The following is a 19,416-nucleotide window of genomic DNA, read 5'->3' as shown; positions in this document are numbered from 1 at the left end:
GTGACCTTCGAGACCAACCTGAAAACTATTTAAAGTGCCCTTTAATGCCTCCATGTTAAGGTTCACAAACGTATCTACCAGAGTCCAGTATAGTACAGCAATATTGGCATCACTCACATGCAAATGCAAATTTCTATAAAGATGTATCAAGAATTGACAACAACAGACAGTCTTGCATTTATCAGTTTGAATTGACTTAATCCTTGACTTACTAAACACGTCAGCTCTAGGAGAAGACACGTAATAAAACCTACAGTCATAGAACTGGAGAACAATTTTTTTTCAATTCTTGTCCTAATGCCAAAAAAAATTATACTCTATTGAACCCTTATTTTGAGAAATATAAGCAAGTTTTTATACTCCTCAGAAAATATGTGATGTCATCTTTCAGCATTTGCAAGTTTGTAATACTCAGTTCTGACAACACATTTTGATCAGTACCAAAAGTATACAGAGGTTCAGTTACCATCACTATTACAGAACATTAAGGGCGTATATTCCTCAAAGGCCCTTTTACATACAGAATTCCAAAAATAAATACAAAACTGTGAAAATGTTCTTTGCATCTAAAGCATTTGCATCTAAAATGTATTACAGTTGGCAGCCATGGATTGGCAACCAGTTGGCAGCCATGCAGATGAAGCAAAATATGATTTGTACATGCAAGCCATTTGAGAAGAGAGGCATTGTGATGTCACCATGCCCACTGTGGCTGATACATGCAATATTAATCACCTCAAAACACTAAGAACAGCTTAGAGTAAAGCCATGCAACACACAGTGAGACCACAGCAGGAGATGAATTAAAAAGAAGGAGCACACTGAGTTGATGTGCAGGGAAAAGGAGGCAGGAGATACAAAGGTGACAATTAAATAAAGATCTATGACCACAAGAAGAAAAATATTATTGCAATTTGCATCACTTGTAGATTGAAAGATTAACAACAGTAAACTGCATCTGTACTAAAGATAAAACTGATACACCCATAAGAATCTGATGTTTTGGGTGCGTTCGGGCCAGCCAGATCTTAGAGGGTATGCAGCTTGATTCTTCAGTAAACTCGCCTTCCATACTCCAGAACATATGGAACAGATAGGGGAGCAGCTAAATCCAGCACACTTTGTGACAACACTCACCCTGTCCACAGTCTCCACCTCACATCACAATGCGAACATGGCCTTTCCTGTCTAGCCTGACTAAAGAGAGTTGTTGCAGGACCCTCAGATTGGCATCGCTAATCCTCATTTTCAAATGCTTCATCCTCTCTGAAGGAGCCACTGCAGAAGACAACAAATGGAAACAGAAAAGCACTGCATGTTACTTCTGATAGAGAATAACAATATTCTAGCTTCTACAACTAGTAAAGCCTCACTTGTTAAAGATCATTGTTTGGAAAAAAAATGGTGGAGCATGTGCACATCAGTATAAATTAAAATGCTATTCTGTATAAAAAAAATACAAAAGAATGCTTTTGGAAATACCCTCATTTTTTCCCCAAGCACACAAGGGCCTGGTTCAGATCCATCTTATGAAGTGCCCTTGTGTGCTAATGTCTAAATGTATCTGTTGCACAGTCATTTAGTTGTTGACTAACTTAAGTGTGACTCATTTGATATAAATTCTAAGTAAATGTGATCTTTTTTAAACTGAAATAAATAAACAACGAAAACCACATCAATCCCCTATGCACTCTTTACTGAACAAAAACTTTTTGCCTTCTGGGAAAATTTTAGTGACAATGTTATTTTACTTGAAAAATTCAGCAAAGTGTTCCTTGGCTCATATCACAGAGTGCAGGCCAACAAGCCAGCATAGAAAGACAACCAACAGCTGAACACAGATCAATTTGCAGTAGTACGTTTAAATTAACTGTTTCAAAGGAAAAGTGACTTTATCAAAGGAAAAAGGTAGGGCTGTCAATCGATTAAAATATTTAATTAATTGCATCATTACCATGAGTTAACTCGTGATTAATCGCAACTCAATTGCACATTTTTATCTGTTCAAGTGCACATTTTTATCTGTTCTAAATGTACCCTAAATTAATACTTTTCAGGTTTTTAATACTGTAATCAACATGGGCATGGGCAAACATAGATGCTTTATGCAAATGTATGTTTATTATTAGTAAAACTACTGTAAACATACAGCATAAAGAACATGAGACATGTTTCAAAGACAGTAGATATGTTTTTCAAAGAACTTGTTCATGTCTATTAAACACATGGAAAAAAAGAACATAGAAAAAACACAAGTTCCCATTATTTCTTTCTTTGCACTGAGCCAGTTGCTCAAACAAACAAGCCTGTTTACATTTTCAGATGACAGGACAGCTCACTTTTTCTGAACAACATGCCCTGACAGTGAAAACAATCTTTCACAAGGTATGGATGTGGCAGGTGTTAAGTATCTGCAGACATCGTTTTGTAAATGAATCTTCCAGTTTCCAAAAGTAGAATGGGAGGCAGAGCTTTTAGCTATCAAGCTCCTCTTCTGTGGAACCAGAAGGTTCAGGAGGTAGACACTCTGTACTTTTAAGACTAGACTTAAAACTTTCCTTTTTGACAAAGCTTATAGTTAGGGAAACCCTGAACCATTCCTTAGTTATGGTTCTATAGGTCTAGACTGCGCGAGGACTCTCCATCAGTGCACTGAGCCCCCCCGCCCTCACATGTATATTTCACCGACTTTGTGCTCTCTCTCTCTCTCTCTCTGTTCCTTCTGCAGGTGTCCCTGGTCCTGGAGCTGTATATCGCTGATGTGCAGTTACTGGCCCCACCAACCTGCAGTGTCTATTTGTTGTTTATTGTTGCTGTTCTTTTCTCTCTGCTCTATCCACTCACCCCAACCGGTCGAGGCAGATGGTCGCCCAAACTGAGCCTGGTTCTGCTGGAGGTTTTTTCTTCTGTTAAAGGGAGTTTTTCCTCTCTACTGTCGCCAAGTGCTTGCTCATAAGGGAATTGTTGTTTTTCTTTTTTGTAAAGTGCCTTGAGATGATTTAATTGTGATTTGGCGCTATACAATTAAAACTGAATTGAATTTGATTGAATTTACTGTTCAGAAGACCTTTTTCTTTCTCCATTTGTTTACTGCTGCTCTCTTTACTGTCTATGGCTGCATTTTCGATTTCTCCTATGGGCTAGGCCACAGGGCAAACAGGAAATGCATGCTGTGTTAATTGCACGTTAATAAAATTTGTGCTGTTAAAATTAGTTTCCGTTAATGTGTTCATTTTGTCAGCCCTAAAAAAAAAAAACATTGCTTTGTGGCAATTTACATGAAAATAACAGGATTCTGTGACTCCTAAAAGCTCATTTATCATTCCACAATATAAACAAATAGAGCATTGAGCAATGTTTACATGAACTAGTTCATTCTTCAATAACCTGTTTGTTGTTTGCCAGGATCACTCCAATTGCTCTCTCACCTGTTATCTTTGCTAAAATGTTGCTGCAGCTGCTGGTAGAACACATTGAGGTCAAGCATTGGACTGTACATTGACAGGAACTCCTTCCAACATGGCTTCACTCAGCTCCTTATATTTACAACCTTTTGAACACATGGATGTACCAAATCTCAAGTTCAGTCACCTAATAAAGGAGTATGTAGGGTTGGCAATTCATTACAGAAGCATTCATGTTATGTTTCTAGAATTTATTTTCATTCTGATTACAATAAATAAATTAAATACAGTGACTATATAAAGAAAAAACTTGTAAAGAGGAAATAAACAGATCATTTTGTAACATTGCTCAGTGGTCCAGTTCTGACACTTACATGCTGATTATAAGTGCTTACAGCACTGTAAAGGGGTCAGCATAGCATAGTCACTTTGACTTGTCTTTGACATAGCTCGCTACCATCACAATTTGGGCCTTGCCAAAGTCATCCAAATTTTTACGCTTGCCCATTTCTCCTGCTTCCAACACATCAACTTTAAGAACTGGCTCTTCACTTTCTCATATATAAAACACACCCTCACAGATGCTATTATAACTAATTTATTCACACCACCTACCAGTGGTTTTAATGTTGTGGCTGATCAGTGTTCACATCATCATCTGATCTCTACAAGCTGGACAAATACACTAAACTATTTACATGATGGATAGCCCTAGAGGGAGGTGAATTAATCTGTTATATTTTTAGCTGCTTAGGCAAACCCACCCTTTAACATACGTGCTGTACATTTTCAAAAACATTCAGTTCAGTACATTATTTCATTTTTGAAGGAAAAGGCAAAACTGTAGTCTGATGGAAGTCCTAGTGAAAAAAACATTCATCTTGACATACATGATTAGAGTACTCAAACGACTTCCAAACACTTGGATGAAGACTTCATCAGAAGACATCTTCTGCTCATTTTTTCTTATACACTTTTGGATATTTTATTGTATTTGCAGGTTCCAGACTTTGCCAGTGAAGGACACAAACAGCCAGAAGTGTTTTTTCATTAAAAAAAACAAACAACTCCAATACTGAATACTTTTAATTCTGCTAAATACACATTCGTTTGGTTCGTAAATAAAGCCAAACTGTCTCTCAACATATACAAAGTCTGATAATCTTTTTCTGAATATTGTGTACATTTTCCCTGACATTATTAACAATTTACAGTCACACAAAGCCCTGAATTTGTGTGATACAAATGTAACCAAGACAATAATTTTGTTCAATCTGGACATAACTGGTGGACCAACCATCAAACTAACATCAATATTTAGAGCAGAGTAGTAGATTTGAAGGCAACAGACGCACTCAGTGGCTGCTGCTGGACAGAAGATGATACAGGAGGAAGCACCTGGAAAAAAACATTTATAAGTTCAGATACAACTTGCAACTGTAATAAACAACAGTCTGCAATATATTGGTTATGTATTATAACAAAAGATTCTGTGAATTGGGTGCAGCCAGCCCCCCATCACTTAAGGGGTTCTATTATACACTATTTTGGGAACAAAAAATAGGTCCTGGATGTTCCCCAAATGTGTCTGTAAATATTGATAATGAAATACCTTTCAGATCATAGTTTCTTTCAGGGCTGAAAATGTTTCCCTAACACAGTACTGGAAAATTACCAGTTTTGGGAACTTATCGCTTTAGAAGAATGCGCTCATGGCCCCCCACACCTTTTTGAGGAAGTGTTTGCTATATAGGTTCAGCCCCCTTCTGGTCTCCATGGTAAAAGGGAGGGGTGTTAGGTGTCTCTGGGAACGGAGCTAACAACACATAAGGGCTGCAGCCTCAACAAAAGGAGATTTGAAGTTCTGCATCAAACAAGACACGTCGGAATGGTTAGATAACATATTGTTTAACCGTGTTTCATGAATGTGTACTCAATAAAAACAGCACTAGAGTACAAATAGACAGTATCCATTAGAGTATGGATTGAATAAACAATGGAACGCAACAGCGTTTTTTTGGCAAAAAACATTGACATAATATGCCCAAAATATGGATGATTATCCAATTTGGTATTACTAGCTATAATACCAAGACATAGTCCCCCCCATGTGTCCTGGGTCTTCCCCGAGGAAGGGACACTCTCTAAGGGAGCGCCCAGCCACCCTGCAGAGGAAACTCATTTCAGCCGTCATGATCCAAAACTGTTGACCATATGTGAGGGCAAGAAGCCTAGAAATTCTGTCCATAAAAATAATGAACAGAACCGGTGACTGAGGGCAGCCCTGCCGGAGTCCAAAATGCACTGGGAACAGGTCTGATTTACTGCCAGCAATGCGAACCAGACTCCTGCTACATTCGTACAGAGACCAGACAGCCCTTAGCAAAGGGCCCGAGACTCCATACTCTCATACTCGAATACCTTCTCCAAGTCCACAAAGCACATGTACACTAGTTGGGCAAACTCCCATGAACCCTCAAGCACCCTGAAGAGGGTACAGAGCTGGTCCAGCGTTCCACGACCAGGACAAAACCACATTGTTCCTCCTGAATCCGAGGTTCTACTATTGGCCAAATTCCCCTCTTCATTACCCTGGCATAGACTTTCCCGGGAAGGCTGAGGAGTGTGATCCCCCTGTGGTTGGAACGCACCCTCTGATGCCCCTTCTTGAAAAGAGGGACTGTTATTACCAATACTTTGGAAACTACACACATTAACAAAATTTTTGTTACCCCATCCATTAAAAGAAAGAAAAAACGTGGGTTTTTCTTTCTGAAATAACTTCAGAATCAGAATCAAAATTACTTTGATCCCCGAGGGGAAATTCCTTTGTTGCAGAAGCAATGCACAGTATACAATGCAAGAGCAAAAATAAAAATATTTACATGTACCTAAAAATTATTCAATATATAAATATGTTTGCAGTTGTATTGTGCCAATACAAGTAACTCTGATACAGACTCTGTGTTTTATCTGTCACACACACGTGAAGTATTGTACACTTTAATAGCTTGTTGCCCCAGCCACCGCTTCAAAGGTCTCCTGCTTGCAGCCAATAACACAACCAGCCTTCTTAATCAGTTTGTTGAGTCTGTTGGTGTCACTGTCGCCGATGCTGCTTCCCCAGCAGACCACAGAGGTGAACAGGGTGCAAGCTACAACAGACTGATAGAACATATCCAGCTTGTTGCACACATTTAAGGATCTCAGCTTCCTCAGAAAATCACTTTCTTGAATACAGCTGTACTGCTGACCCTCAAGTTCAGTCTGTTGTCTAGGTTGACACCCAGGTACCTGTAGTCCTAGACCATCTCAGAGATCAGGATGCAGAGGGGCTGTGAGGCCATGTCCCTCCTCCTGAAATCAATCACCATCACTCTGGTCAACATTCAGCAGCAGGTGATTTTTTCCAGCCCACTCCACAAAGTTCTTCACGAGTACCCTGTACTCCCCCTCCTGTCCATTATTTATAAACCCAACAACTACAGAGTCTTCAGAAAACTTCAGTAGGTGGCAAAACTCTGAGCTGTACTGGATATCTGAGCTGTATAAGGTGAACAAGAAGGGAGAAAGCACAGTGCCCTGAGGAGCTCCTGTAGCACTCACCACCACATCAGACGGGACATGGCCCAGATGGACAAACTGTCCTGGCTGTCATACCTTTCAGGTAGTCAGTGATCCAGGAAACAGTGGACATGCTGACATCCATCAGCCGCAGCTTCTCACCCAGCAGCAGTGCCTGGATGGTGTTGAATGCACTGGAGAAATCAAAAAATGTAATTCTCACAGTGTTGTCACCATCATCCAGGTGTGGATAATATCGCTGCAGCAGATAGAGCACAGCGTCGTCAACCCCCAGACAAGGGTGGTAGGCAAACTGCAAAGGTTCCAGAAATGGTCTCACCTGTGGCCTCAGGTAGACCAAGACCAGCCTCTCCAGCACCTTCATCACCTGGGATGTGAGGGCAACTGGTTGGTAGTTTTTGAGGCCAGATGTAGTCAATGTCTTAGGAACAGAAGGATACAGGCTTTCTTCCATAGCAACGGGACCCATTTCTGACTCAAGCTGCAGTTGAAGAGATGCTGGAGAACCGCCGATAGCACAGGTCTTCAGAACCCTGGGCCAACAGTCTTATGGTGATGGAGTCTCTCCAGCTGTCTCCTCACCTGGCCAATTGTTACCCTCAGGCAGGGGAGAGGCCCTTGAAGTACTGTGGAGAAAGGTGAAATATGCTGTGGTGGTGAGGAGATTTGATTCAGTGGGCTGACCACAGGAGGGTGAGGGGGAAGGTGTGGGAGCATGGTAGACAGTGGGGGAGTGGTGGGGACTGGGTGTGTGGTAAATGAGGTGGGAGATGGTTCTGAGCTAAACCTCTTAAAGTAAAAGTTTAGCTCATTCACTCTCTCCAGGTTGCCAGATGCCCCGGCCCTCCACCCACATATGGTGATCTCCTTCATTCCAGTTCGCACCTCCCTCAAATTATTCTGCTGAAGTTTCTAGTCTTTCTACTCTTAGCCTTCAGCTTACATCCAGCCCTGCAACCCCAGCGTCTCCTCCGCAGCTCCTTCAGGATTTCAGGCCTGTCTCTCGGCAGCAGCACAGCCAATCTCGAGTGCAAAACATGGCCCCACTTCACTGAAAGAAGTTCCAAGGTGACCTGAAGCTATCGCGGCACAGTTGGTGTTGATGTTAAGAATAAAAAATAACACACAGCGGAAAAATAAGGTTAAAAAAAAATAAAAAAGAAAGAAAAAACAGGAAAGAAACCAGACTTGAAACTGACAAAAGTAATAAAATAAAAATGTCCTGAAAACTAACTATAAATAATCAGACATTGCTTTTGAAATGTGGTTGAAGTGAATCACTGCAGTCAAGTGATTTCTGTCTCTCTCAGTGAGACTTCTGCATCTGTCGACTCCTCGTGCTCCAGCTGTCTCAGGTTTGAAGGGTGCCTTCTCCAGACTACGTTTCAACTCTTTTCACAGATGTTCACTAGAATTAAGATCAGGGCTCATAGAAGCCCACTTCAGAATAGTCCAGTGTTTTGTTCTTAGCTGTTCTTGGGTGGTTTTATATGTATTTTGGGTCACTATCCTGTTGGAGGACTGATGACCCGCTACTGAGATCAAGCTTTCTGACACTGGGGAGCACATTTCACTCCACAATGCCTTAGTAGTCTTGAGATTCACACCCTGTGCCAGATGAAGCAAAGCAGCCCCAGAACATAACTGAGCCTCCTCCATGTTTCACAGTAGGTACAGTGTTCTTTTCTTTGTATGCTTCATTTTTGCATCTGTGAACATAGAGTTTATGTAACTTGCCAAAAAGCTCCAATTTAGTCTCGTCTGTCCAAAGGACTTTCTCATCAGAAGTTTTGTGGCTTGTCAATATGCATGTTAGCAAATTCCAGTCCTGCTTTTTTATGATTTTCTTTCAAGACTGACTGATTACAAGTTTGAAGACGCCTGTGATCCAAATTACAGGACACACTTTTAGCTTTTTTAGTTTAACATGTCCCTATGGTCAAATTATTTTCAATCTTTTCTAGAGGTACCATAAATTTTGTTCAGGCCAGTTTCATTAGTTTGTTTTTTTTTAATGCTTCTGTTGAACCACAATTCAAAAGCAATGTCTGTTTTTCATGCCAGTTTCAAATTATTTCAGTGACCCTTGTGGGCTCTTCTTTCTTTAATGGAAGGGTACAAACAAGTTTGTCTACATGTCTAAATGATTAAAAGTAATGTTTTAGAAAATCATAAATGACATTCAAAAAAACGTTTAGCTATATCTAACAGAGTTGAATGAATAAGATGTCTCACAAACTAAATACAATAATGTAACATTCTTTACACCAAAATGTAATATACATTTTGTACAGGTTTTCTTCATAAAATCTAGTTTTCATATGCAGCACTTACATTAGGGAGTACAGAGGATTTCATTCCCTCTGAGGATGCGTGATATCATATTAGATACATACAATGCCATACATTTGGCTGAGCCCACTGGTGGTGAACACCTTTCTCTGCAACTGGATCCTGGACTTCCTAACTGAAAGACCTCAGTCAGTCAGGATCAACAACATTATCTCCAGCCCCACTACTGGAAAGCCACAAGATTGCGTGCTTAGCCCACTGCTGTTTGCACCGCTGACTCAGGACTGTCTAGCAGCACACAGCTCCAACTACATTGTCAAGTTTGATGATGATGCCTCATTAGCAAGAACGAGTCAGCCAACAGAGAGGAGGTGCAACAACTGATGGACTGGTACAGAGTCAATAACCTGTCTCTGAATGTGAACAAGACCAAAGAGATGGTTGTGGACTTCAGAAGGACACGGAGTGACGACTCCCCCCTGCACATCAGCGGCTACCCCGTGGAGATTGTAAAGAACACCAAATTCCTTGGTGTCCACCTGGCGGAGAACCTCCCTTGGTCCCTCAAAACCAGCTCAACGGTAAAGAAAGCTCAGCAGTGGCCCAACTTTCTGATGAAGCAGAGGAAAGCGTGTCTCTCTTCACCCATCGGAAATTGCATGGTATCAGACCACAAGGACCAGCAGCTAGGGCTGGGTATCGAATTCGATAATTTTTAAGCACCGACCGAATTGCCTGATACTATGGAGTATCGAAAAATGTCTTTTCGTTCGGTACCAAATTTCGATACCCAAGGGTCAAATCTGATGAAGCACTTAATCGTGCACGGAATAAACATAAGAGCAGAAAGTTGCTCCATCTTTGACTGCAAGAAGACCGAGCCGATGCAGTCATCCTCTCTGTGTTTTCCTGCCCCGGAGCCTGCTTCGACATGCCCACCACAGGAGCCCTCCTCCAAAACTACAGATGAAGACAGCCGCGTTATGACTGGGACACCGACAGGTAAGCTTAACTATTAGCAAATAACTAACTTGTAGTGCTGCATGCTTGTGATCTATTTAAGTTAGCGATTCTTTCTGCGCACGATGACTTCGTACTAACGTTATATATTGTGACCAACGTAATATTAGATTTTGTATGGGTGGCTATAAGAAGCTAGCTAAATTTATGCTAAAATGTTTTAAGGTTTACAGAAACTGATCACATTTAACTCACATTAAAGTATTTATGTTGTTAAAGCATGCTTATCCTTAAGGTTGACTGCATTAACAGTTTTGTTTTCTCCCTCTCCCCTTAAATTAATGTTATAGCCTCTGCTCCTGCTGACCCTGGAATTAGGAGACCATTAAGTGTTAATCCATTCACTCTGGCAGAAAAAGGAAAAGCAAGATGAATGCCACAGGGAAGTCAGTAAGTCCAGTAACCTGGTGGTGGGACATAAAGGACACTCTGCCAATGCTTTCTGATTTGGCAAAAAGTATCTTGTTGTATTTAAATCTGTATAAAAAAAGTCAACAACCTGAAAAAAATAAAACCAAGTTTCTCTGAGGTAATGCAGACTGTACTTTTTTTAAAATGTATTTCATTAAATTGGTATCGAAAAAAGTATCACTCAGGAACCGGTATCGAAGTCAAGGTATCGGTATCGGAAATTTTTGAACGATACCCAGCCCTACCAACAGCAGTTAGTGAGGACAGATCTGAGTAGACTGAGAAGATCACCGGCGTCCCTCTTCCCATAACGAACATCTACACCACAGGGTAAGTGTGCTATACGTGTCAGTGTAAACTGAGCAAATTACAAGCAGGTTTTGTTTAATGTATTTTTCACTGTGATTGAAGTAGCAGGAAACCTATCAAAGACACACCAAATTCAAAACCAGAAGTGGTGTAACTAAGAAATTTGTGCAGAAAAGTCTAAAGCTTTATTTCAGCCGAATACACCATAAGGACAACACAATGGCAATTTTGTCGAACTAGATGTACAACATCAGCCATGTCACATAACTGAACCAGGTCCTTCAGCTCAGACCGGACTGACTGCCATAGGACTCAAGGAGGAGGATTCGACCCAAAGGAGAGAGAGAAAACCAACTTGGCAGCAATGAATGTTTCTGTGGCCCAAAGCCAGAGAAGCACCGGGAAATCAAATTATTACAATCTCTACTTTGAACCCAACTCTTCAGACCTGCACCCTTCCTCCAACTGGCCAAACTGAACTTTCAGTGAACTCTGTCCATGAAGTGTTAAGTACTGCACTTATATCATTAGCTGATGTCTCAATCTCATTTAGTGCTCACAATTACCAAAGAAATGTTTTTCTCTTCAAGTTGTCGTTTATATCACTGAACAAGGATTGGATATAACATCATTTACATATCTTTTCCAGTATTGCAGATGTACTGGTTGATGTTAACTTAACTTCCATCAACCTGCTCAAGTGTTTAGTATTTTGCTGTACTTTTTTTTTTAAGCTAAAATATACCTTGATAGAAACTATGAAAAAAGTTTTTTTTTTGGACAATATAACAACTAGGAAGTTATTGGCCAGATATTGGACATTCAAAAGAGGCTACGTGGTCAGTCTACACTTAAGCAGTATGTCTGTTATTGGAATAAACAAGGGAAGTATGCAGATGGAATCTCAGGAAAGTGATGGTACCATTAATAGCAGAGCTGAAGTACCTGAGTTACCTGTGGGATTCAGTAGGAAGAAAACTGCATTTTGATTAAAAGTAATGACTGGTAGTTGACAGAGACATAATGGATTTTTGTCACCTAAAATTAGACAAATTATGAATGGTAAAAATTTCTAAAATGTGACTAAGACTAATAAGTGTTTTCATCTGAAAATTAAGATCAACTCTAATAGATGACAAAATTAACACTGTCTTATTGTAAATAGTGTAAATAAACTTATAAACTTATAAAGGTACAGAACTGGCCAGTTTTAATGTCTTAATAATCATCACCAACTCAGAATTCCTTCCTTCCAATGTGAAGATTTAATATGAATATGCTACATATTATTCAAAATTATCCTGATGTAATATAACATGAATCTCAACCCTCCATTGAACTGCTTCATAACCATAAACTGGCTCAACATGTGGCCAGGAACATGAGTGTTGGAACAGAGCACTCTCACTCAGTGGACATTTTCAGTAGTTTTGCAGATTGTGTGGTTTAGCTTTACTTGTACATTCCTGATATGAACTTTATCTGACAAGCAGGCCAGTAGCTACTCTGAGCTATGACATGTTGTGCTTTCTAATGAATTATAAGCTTGCCACTAAAACACTGGAAATACAGAGGGAAGTTTTGGTTTTGTCAGAAATGTTACAAAATAAATACAAAGGTTTTTGGGAGCTGGTGGCTTACCTCTGTGTCGGTTTGACTATCAGCTGACTGACTGAGAGCTGTTCTGCTCTCCTGCTCGGGTTCTGTCCATGGCTGAAACTGAACCATATTAACGAGGACACATTCAACATTTTGTAACCAGGGATTCAATATATTTGTATATAATTAAATGTTACGGCATATTGTTTGACTTGACATCTTATGTTTATGTATTATGATAATTACATAAAATTTATGGTTTCAAAGACAGAGTCTGCAATGTTCCTTTATCTACGTATTGAGTTTAACCCTCTGGGGTCGACGAACATGCCAGCGCATTTTGTGGCATCTCCTCCTGATAACGCTGAGAAGAACTTCAATTACTCTGTCAGTTTTGATCGTACAGATAAGAGAAATACATCATTCGAATCTGCAAAGTGTCTAGTTTTATTTGTATACACTCATAACAAAACGCTGTGCTTTTGTAAAATAAATGCGCTCTCTGTCTTCTCTGTCACCTCTCTTCACAGACAAATCAAACAACCTAAACCTCAGTGAATACTTGCCTCAAAGACATGAGAAATATATGTATAGAAAGCTTGAAATGTCTTCTTTTAAATTAAACAATTCAAGTGAAAAACAAATAATCTCTTTTATGTAATCTGTATGAAAGTAAGGAGTGACACCGTTTCTCTTGCCTCATCAGAGCTAATGTGATCCCGCCACGCACTGAGCACACTGTTCATACGGAAACAATCTGAGGTGAGCCAGGTAGTTATGAACACGCCCCCAAAAAATGGCATAAAACATCAAGCTTCATCATAGAATTTACCTACTTTTTCCCTCTCAGCCACATTCCTGACTGAAAGGCTTATTCTGCAGCTCATTATGCGGGTCTTTGTCTTCTCAGGCGAATCACATGATTTTTTATGATCATGCATGATTAGAAATCAGTGTAATCAGTGTAATGTTTTCTGTGAATGAATGAAAAAGATGATTTTCACATCATTTTGAAGCAAAAACTCTAGGCTACAAGATCCAGTTCGCAAATGTGTTGTGAACCAATGTTCTGTACGTGTTTTATGGTCTTATTTCAGTCACGCTGTTTTCGCAAAAACGCAATCATGTCTAAACATGCTGCTCACATATTATTGTAGCCCAGTTTGTGCTGATTACACTGTTATAAGACTTTAGCTATTAATATGTGAAATGAAAAAAGCACAAATGTCAGGGCATGTCAAAACTTGTCCAGGGCCTCAAAACACCCTTAGACCCCAGAGGATTAAAGCCAAAAAACTGACATAAACTGTACTAGACGTTTTTGCAGCTTCCATATCTGAAAAGCCCTTAAGTCTAAGCTCAGAATGGAAATTGGCATGAAAGTGCTTATTAAGACATGAGCCAAACACATAAAATTGCCAAAGACTATGAGGTGCATGCATTAAAAACTTTTGACAACATCTAGCTGAGCTCTTGAACTAGGGATGGGCAATATGGCCTAAAAAAAAAAAAATCCCTGATTTTTTCACAAAAAATATGATTTACGATTTAAATAAATTTTTTCCCTCTACATAAAATCAATCTGCAAAACGACACCCCTTCCAGTTCCCTAGCGATCCTTTGGCGTGTACTGCTATATAACTGAGGCAAGGCAACTTCAGAAAAACATTTGCAGCTTGGTAGCAGATACCTGGGGTCCAAAACTTTCAGCATGTGAATAAGTAAATTTGTCATACTGCTACCTTTGCTAGCAACAGACTTCAAACACACTTTGCAGCGGGGTGTTGTTTGTTCTGCGTCTGACACTGCAAAACTGAGCCAATTCTAAATTACGGCTGACAGTGTGCCTTTCTTGGGAGCAAGTTCTTCCCTGCCCGCTACCATGTTGTTTGTGTATCTCTAATATGGCAATCGGGGAGGGGGGGGGTGTCCATTCGGAACTACAGGAGCCCAGAGGGGAGTGTTGGCGGATGTTAAAGAGAAAACTGATTTTCATTCAAACAAGTTGATGTAAACTACACATTCACATTAACCAATAAAACTGATTTATTGCACAGCCCTATCTTGGACTTAAATTGAAAATGCATTTCTTATTTTAACTAACTGTGCCAGGAACTGTACTCAACAGAAGTCAACATTGGATAGTGGATTATCACACAATTGTCATTTCCTACAACACTTGTGTATACAGTATGTGTATATAAGGTAGTGTTCTGGTTAGATGGGCACCTCCACATCAGTAGTCTGCTGGAAGTGTTGCATCAGTTCCATGACACTGTTGAGGCTGTTCCTGATGGAGTCCATGGATTGCTTCTGTGCAGCTGTGATCTCTTTCATCTGAGAGCACAGCTCTGTGTGTTTGGCCTTAATGGCTCTCAGGTTCTCCAGCATCATCAGTGGGTTCTCCTAGAGCCAGTGCCAACCATTAGCCTATACAGACTTAATGCTGAAGTATTCAGTCTCATTTACTTTTTCCACACATTCACCAAGTATATTGCAACAGCACTATCCATTAAAAATTAAGTCTCTATGGGTCTAAACTAAGGAGAAAGTAGAAAATATGGGATTTACAAACGGAGCAGGCACTTCAATTTACTTAATTTATTGCTTCTCCCTTTATATAGACTAATAAAAATAGTTTGAAGAGTGGTTGCAAACCATTGCTAGAATCTTTCCAGCTGTGAAGAAACGAGGCTCTACTGCTAGCAGAAGATAATTTGGACTTGTAATGCCAGGCTTTACTGGCACTTTAAGAGTTTCCTGAGTCTAAAATAAAGACTAAAATAAGAGACTAAAATAATTGAACAAATCTTGTTTTATGAAGAATGATTAACATTACTTAACATTAACACGAACATTACTTCCTTAAAATCTCTCATTACAAGGACTTCAAATCAAGACCTGTCTTTAGTCATGTGACAATTTTCTAAGACATAATAGTTGTGGTAGTTCAGTTATTACCTCAACAGAACATCCATTCTCTGTAGTGTTGTTGATGAAGTCCAGTTTCAGACGCTTCTCGATGTATTCCAGGTCAGCTTCTGACTTCTGGAACTACAAAGACACTCAAGTTTTACAGTGGCAAATTTACATTGCTTGCTTGCTCACTTTGGAAATTCAAGACTAGCACTCACACGATGACTGGCAAAATTATTTAAAAAAAAAAAAAAAAAATCAGCAAGAGAAAATGTATTTCTTCAAGTCATCCTTAATGAAACCTAAATGTTATTTGTGTCATATCTCTTGTTCTTATGCTTGTTTTTCAAGTAATAACAAATTGCATTACAAAAAAAACAAAATCAACAACACCATAATGTGCAACTGAAAAGAAACAATGCATAAACAATGTCTGTGCATATAGTTGTATAATGCACACAAAAGTAACAGGACAAACTATACTCACTCGTTACAGTGGTGTTTGACAAGACAGTTGAGATAAACTTTTAACCAGGCTTAGATCAACAGAAAATGCTGTCAAGAAATTCTGTGTGCAACAGTTATTCTATCACTTATTTGAAGCAGTTCTGAACATGCTTGATTATATTACTGTGGGAGACACAAGACAGACTCAACTAAAAGAAGGTTATTACCCAATACACTGGCACAGTGATATGTGTATCTGTTTTCAGTGCTTTACACTATTTATTATTAATTACTGGATTAAACTACTGGACCGGTGCATTGCCATCTATCAGTGTGAATTGATCTGATGACCAGTAGAAGAAGAACAGTAGTCAGTACAGCTGGCCTCTGCAGTTTTCAGATGCTTTGACAATACTATTGCACTGCTAGCTGTCTGATACAGTAGTGCAATGATGTCAGAGCACCTGCCAACAGCTGGAACTTCAGGGTTTGGTAGCTTTTTTTTTTTTTTTTTTTTTAACACTGCACTGGTTTTCAACCAGTGTCACCAGTAATTTGGGCTAAATGGGTCACTGGACAGATGGTGGAATAGCATGGCAAAAACAGTACCTTCTTGTGTTGTAAATAAGAAAATTAATGGAATGTGACCTGTCCTGTCAAATATATTCTGCAGTTATGTGTAAAAACTGGACATTTTAAAGTTAAATAATTCACTACAGCTCTAAAAAACTACTTTCACGTTATGAACGTTTTCCAATATTGTTTGGAACAGTTCCACAGCAGTTTATTTGATTGTTTTCCCACTATGTGTCTTTGTTACACTACGACGTTATATAGACAGGCAATTGTTTTAGCTGTCCAGAAAATAACGACTATTCTGAACGCCCTGATGAGTGCCTGCAGTCTAAATGCTGAACTGTGACCAGCTATTCGCTACTCGTTCTCTCGTGCTAACGTACTTTACGGAAATAGTTACCAATACGGAAATAGTTACCAATAACATCCGTGTACATGCTTTGATGTGGACCTTATATTTTGACGACAGTAGGAAGCTGCTTTCGGCAGCATACGTCTAAAATGGTCTTACGTTGAATGCAGTAGTCGCAGCTCTAGTTAGTTAGCCTAGCTAAGGTGGGGGGGATAAGCGAGGTAGCAACATTTGGTGATCTAACAGTGCAGACTGGTGTCCTGAATCGCCCAAAAGGACTCTGAAGTTTAAAAATGTTACAAAGAAGAAACCATGATATAAACGGTGTGAAAGAGAATATGAATATTTCATCGATAATTTATAGGCTGCTGACTGTCTCTGAAATAGTTCAGAAAATAAAAAAGAGAAAAGAATAAAAACAGTTATGAATATTACTGAAAATAAATACTTTTACACCGTGCTTACCATCGCCTCGAGCTTATCAACCGTTGTCTCCATGTTGAATAGGTTTCAGTCTTATGCGGGGTTTGTGATTGGTCAGCTGTCAGGAATAAACGAAATCGATTGGACAGGGATGTTAAACGACAGCCTCCTTGCTGGTCTGTGGTTGCACCGTAGTGCTGCCCGTCTTGTTTCTGGAGCGGCTGCAGTAACAGAACAGAGGAGGAAACTACGTAAAAGCGTCATCCATCGGAATACATGATTGTATTAAGTAATTTAGGGGTGTAACCTTAAATTACTGTCACATACATTTTGAAATACGCATTTGACAGAACTGTAGATTTTTCCCCCCCCATCATTTAGCGAGGTTAAGAGACGCTTATTAAAATATGGGTCATGTCATGTCACTTTGAGATCAGGACTATTATGCAAAAAATTATGACAAATTAACGAAATATTTAGCATTGAAAACCAGAGTGGAAGGTCCTGGTTGGCCACAGGCTCAACCCAGAACATGTTACAAACCACTGTTCCACCATGTTACTGTAGTTGGAGTACTTGGGATGCTAAATCGGTGAGAAAAAAAACATTAAGGAGTGCAATTTAAAATGTCAAATATTTTTTGGGAAACTTAACTCAGTGGGAAGAGGACAGAAATTGATTAATATATATATATTTCAGTTATAAAAAACATGGATGCATACAAAAAAAGAGCATGAACATTCTGTATTAAGTGAAGGTGGAATAACAACAGGGACAAATGAGATGCTGATGAACAGTGATTGGACAGCCACCAGGTGCAAAGTAGGCAAAGCTTTAGGTTGGACAATAGCACAGACAGCAGATGAACGATTAAATAATCAGTACCGTTACTAATAATATGGCTTTAAATACTTCCTGACCCACTCCTTTCTTATCGAAACAATGTGGGTCAGCCAGCCTTAGGGAGTCTTTTCCTCCAGTTTCAAATGAGCCGGGCCAATCACAGCCATTTATCTGCAATAGGGCTTTATGTGTGACTTGTTCATAACATTTCTCAATGCCAAAGTCCACAAATCTTTCTGCAACTGGCTTTTGCTGTTTACTCCATTCAAAAATATACACAGAATTGGTGCTAACACTGTGTAATAATAATAATTATGTATTTTATTTAATGGTGCCTTTCAAAACACCCAAGGTCACCTCACAAGCAAACAGAAATAAAAAATATAGCCGCAAGCGGTGATGAACTGCCCTCGGTTGATCCTTGGCTGGTGTAAAGGTCGAACTACGTCACCGGCCGCTTCCCCGGGAGCCGTTTAAACGACAGCAGGATTCAGAGCCGGGAAGCTGAGGTGGGGGATTTTTTCAGGTTAATAACATAGGCAGATGTACTCAGACACAAAAACACACAGACACACACATATTAAGACATTAACAAATATATTCAGCCATACACAATATTGCACACACCCATGGACACTTGCAGACCAGCAAACTTACACATTTATTGTCCTAAGCTTTTATTGGACAGGACTACCAAATCTGAGGCGGGGGATTTTGTAAATCACTCCATAGGCCACATTTCTGACCCAACAGAGGCATTTTTCACACCATCACAATAAAAAGAGTCTTGTCTCTCATAAAACCACAAGATTTTTTCAATACCAAGGTCAAACCGTGTTTCTAATCCCCTCATCGGGGAGCCCCCATTGAACACTGGAGCTCCTCAGGGCTGTGTGCTCAGTCCACTGCTGTTCATTCTGCTGACTCATGACTGTGTAGCAATGCACAGCTCTAATCATATCATCAAGTTTGCCTATGACACAACCGTGGTGGGTCTCATCAGCAAGAACAATGAGTCAGCGTATAGAAACGAGGTGCAACAACTAGCAGCCTGGTGTAAAGTCAATAACCTGTCTCTGAACGTTGACAAGATCAAAGAGATGGTTGTTGACTTCAGGAGAGCAAAGAGCGACCATTCTCCACTGAATCGATGGGTCCATCATGGAGATCGTCAAGAGCACCAAATTCCTTGGCGGAGGATCTCACCTGGTCACTCAACACCAGCTCCATCACCAGGAA

General features: G+C 39.8%; 1 protein-coding gene across 2 annotated transcripts; it reads right to left on the bottom strand.

Annotated features, from left to right (window-relative positions):
• Window positions 1–3,640: 3,640 nt before the first annotated feature.
• On the bottom strand, window positions 3,641–17,516 carry ska2 (spindle and kinetochore associated complex subunit 2). 2 transcript variants are annotated; one of them, XM_026327972.1, is made up of 5 exons: window positions 17,377–17,514; window positions 15,582–15,674; window positions 14,850–15,026; window positions 12,663–12,740; window positions 3,641–4,802 (listed from the first exon to the last, which is right to left on the bottom strand). In XM_026327972.1, exons 1-5 carry the CDS (start codon window positions 17,407–17,409, stop codon window positions 4,722–4,724), a joined length of 462 nt encoding a protein of 153 aa, XP_026183757.1. In that variant the 5' UTR covers window positions 17,410–17,514; the 3' UTR covers window positions 3,641–4,721. The 2 variants fall into 2 exon arrangements, with proteins under 2 accessions (XP_026183757.1, XP_026183758.1); XM_026327973.1 differs by lacking the exon at window positions 12,663–12,740 and having other exon boundaries at window positions 17,377–17,516.
• Window positions 17,517–19,416: the final 1,900 nt, after the last annotated feature.

Source organism: Mastacembelus armatus, chromosome 14 (genome assembly GCF_900324485.2).
Source record: "Mastacembelus armatus chromosome 14, fMasArm1.2, whole genome shotgun sequence".
Taxonomy (NCBI): Eukaryota; Metazoa; Chordata; class Actinopteri; order Synbranchiformes; family Mastacembelidae; genus Mastacembelus; species Mastacembelus armatus.
The sequence above is the reverse complement of the archived record's forward strand: the minus strand, read 5'-3'. Positions and strand labels throughout refer to the sequence as shown.